We start from the raw sequence: 2,500 nt of genomic DNA on the forward strand, positions 1-2,500 counted from the left end.
CCCGCGAGCTACACTCCTCTAACAACCCTCATCTCCTACGTCGAACGTATGAACCTACTTCACCCCGGCCTTTTTCTCTTCTTTCTTTTTACAGGCTGCAAATTTCCAGAGGAGTGGAACGGACGGTGGTTTCAATCGGGCAATCCGGGCCTCGTAACCGTCAACGGATCTATCATATCCAACAAGGGTCATTGCATCGAGGTCAAAGACGACGACAAGTTCCTCTTATACGACACGTGAGTATCTTCCCCTTCATTTGAATTACAAGTAGCCAAAGTTTCTATGTCGAAAAATATGCTGCGTTAGCATGTGTATGTATGTGTGTGTGTGTGTGTGTGTGTGTGTATAGGTAATACGCGTGTACATTTTTATACCCGTCGAACATACTGCTCAGCCTTTTACCCATCTCCAATTCAACGTCTATATTGGTTTCTCCAATATCTCTCTCACTTTTTTCTCTCTCTCTCTCTCTCTATCTCTTTCTCTCTCTTTCTCTTCTCTCTCCCTCTCTCTTTCTCTCCCCCTTTCTCTCTCTCACTCTCTCTCTCTCTTTCTCTCTCTCTCTGTCTGTCTGTCTATCCTTCTGTCTCTCTTCATTCTCTTTTTCCTTCTCTCGTATCTCCCCCTTTCGAGCCTCACGGCGAAAACCCCCGTTCCTTCGAGCTTTTATTAATTAACTGCCTTCCGACAAAGCGCTCGAGGCGACGTGCCAACGAGAGAGAGAGAGAGAGAGAGTGGGATGGAGAGTGGGAGGCAGGAATAAAACGTTTCTCGTGAAATTCCACTCGTCCGAGCCAAATGGAAAGGGAAGGCATGGTAGATAGAGAGAGGAAGAGAGAGAGAGAAAGAGAGAACGAAAGGATTGGAGCCGTGATGCTTTGAGATCCAAGGATGAGAGAGCAGCTCTCTTCTCTTTCTAATATGTCAGTTTTCGTCTCTCTATTTTCTTTCTCTCTCTCTCTCTCTCTCTCTCTCTCTCTCTCTCTCTCTCTCTCTCTCACTCCTTTTTCTCTCTTTATAAAAGGAATTCGCGTTTACGGATTATTTCAATATTTTTGCAAAATAACGGATACGTTAATTTCCTCATAATCTTGTACGTTTTCATTTTCATATCATTTTCGTGATTACAAGTATAATAATAATTTTGTTTCTCATACATTTTTTTTTTTTTTTTTAGATTTCCCCAAAACTATTAGTTCCCCTATGTATAACTATCTGATATCGTGAAAAAAAAAGAAGCAAAAGGAAAGAACATATAGAGAAAAAAGTTTTGAAACAAAAAAAATAGTATGGAGGAAAAAAAAAAGTATCGACATGGAATAATTTCGTCGGGGAACACAAATTGAAAAAAATTCCCCAAATTGCGTCCGTCGCGACGACGAACGTCAGGGAAGGTTAATAGCGGGCAAACCGTTTGAACTCGATCGAGCTGGTATCGGCGACGAAAATAAAGAGGGAACAAGGTGAGAGATCCAACGAGTAAACGAAGAGATAGAAAGAGAGAGAGAGAGAGAGAGAGAGAGAGAGAGAGAGAGAGGAGAGAAAGACAGACAGACAGAGTAAAAGAGAGAGAAAGAGACGGGAAAGCTTATTCATCGACTCGTGACGTATGTAGGTATATACACATTTACTACATACGACTCAGTTTTTATCAGAACAGTGAATGAAAAACCATTGCACGCTCTTCTACCTGCGCAAATTTGTTTGTCAATTGGATGCCTTTTTTCGGCAGAACGCGATCGTTGATATACATACATATATCTATCTAACCGAAACGTTGTTATCCCGGTACAAACATGTTTGCAATTCTTCGGATATTTTTGATAGCTCTCACCTTCTGTTCATTTATACGTGATCTTTTGTTAACCGTTATATTTTATAATCGACCGTCTATATCTTCGTTTCGTCTGTTTCGCCTGTTTCTTTTTTCTATTTTCTTTCTTTCTTTTTTTCTTTTTTTTTTATTTGTTTTTTTTCTTTCTTGTTTTCTTTCGTTCTTTCTTCGTTTGTGTTTTTCTTTCTTTCTTTCGTTTTTTCTTTCCTTTTTCTTTTTCTCTTTATTTTTCTTTTTTCATCGAATTTTTCGCTATCACGCTATACGGTCCGATCTATGGTGTGGTGTGGCCTTCCCATAAAATAAAAAAAAGAAAAGAAAAAAAAAACTCCTTTCGATCGAACGAAATCCTTGCTTGTTTTCTTTTTTTTTTCTTTTTTTTTTCTTTCTTTTTCCTATACCACGAAAACGATAGAAAAATATATGGGGTACGATAAAATCATCTCGTCTCCTATCTTTTCGAAACCCGCGTGGAACGGAATTATTCGCAACGGGAAAGTATTACAAATCGGATTCTTGCGCCGCGCTTTGTGTTTTGCGGCACATGGCATAGCACAAAAACCAATTAATTTTGTTTGATCGGAGCTCTTCCAATTTCTATCGCGCACTTTTCTCTCGATCGCTATTCCTCCCTAACCATCATCGGCCTCACGTTCATCCTCGATT

The 2,500-nt window shown here is 39.7% G+C and overlaps 1 protein-coding gene across 1 annotated transcript in view; it reads left to right on the forward strand.

Moving 5' to 3' along the window:
• Nucleotides 1–2,500, forward strand: part of LOC124424053 — a 235,413-nt gene that overhangs the window by 167,434 nt on the left and 65,479 nt on the right. The window contains exon 4 of the mRNA XM_046962543.1: nucleotides 95–236. Coding sequence (XP_046818499.1) covers nucleotides 95–236 — 142 coding nt within the window. The remainder of the gene's footprint in view (nucleotides 1–94; nucleotides 237–2,500) is intronic.

This window comes from Vespa crabro, chromosome 5 (assembly GCF_910589235.1).
Source record: "Vespa crabro chromosome 5, iyVesCrab1.2, whole genome shotgun sequence".
In the NCBI taxonomy this organism is placed as follows: Eukaryota; Metazoa; Arthropoda; class Insecta; order Hymenoptera; family Vespidae; genus Vespa; species Vespa crabro.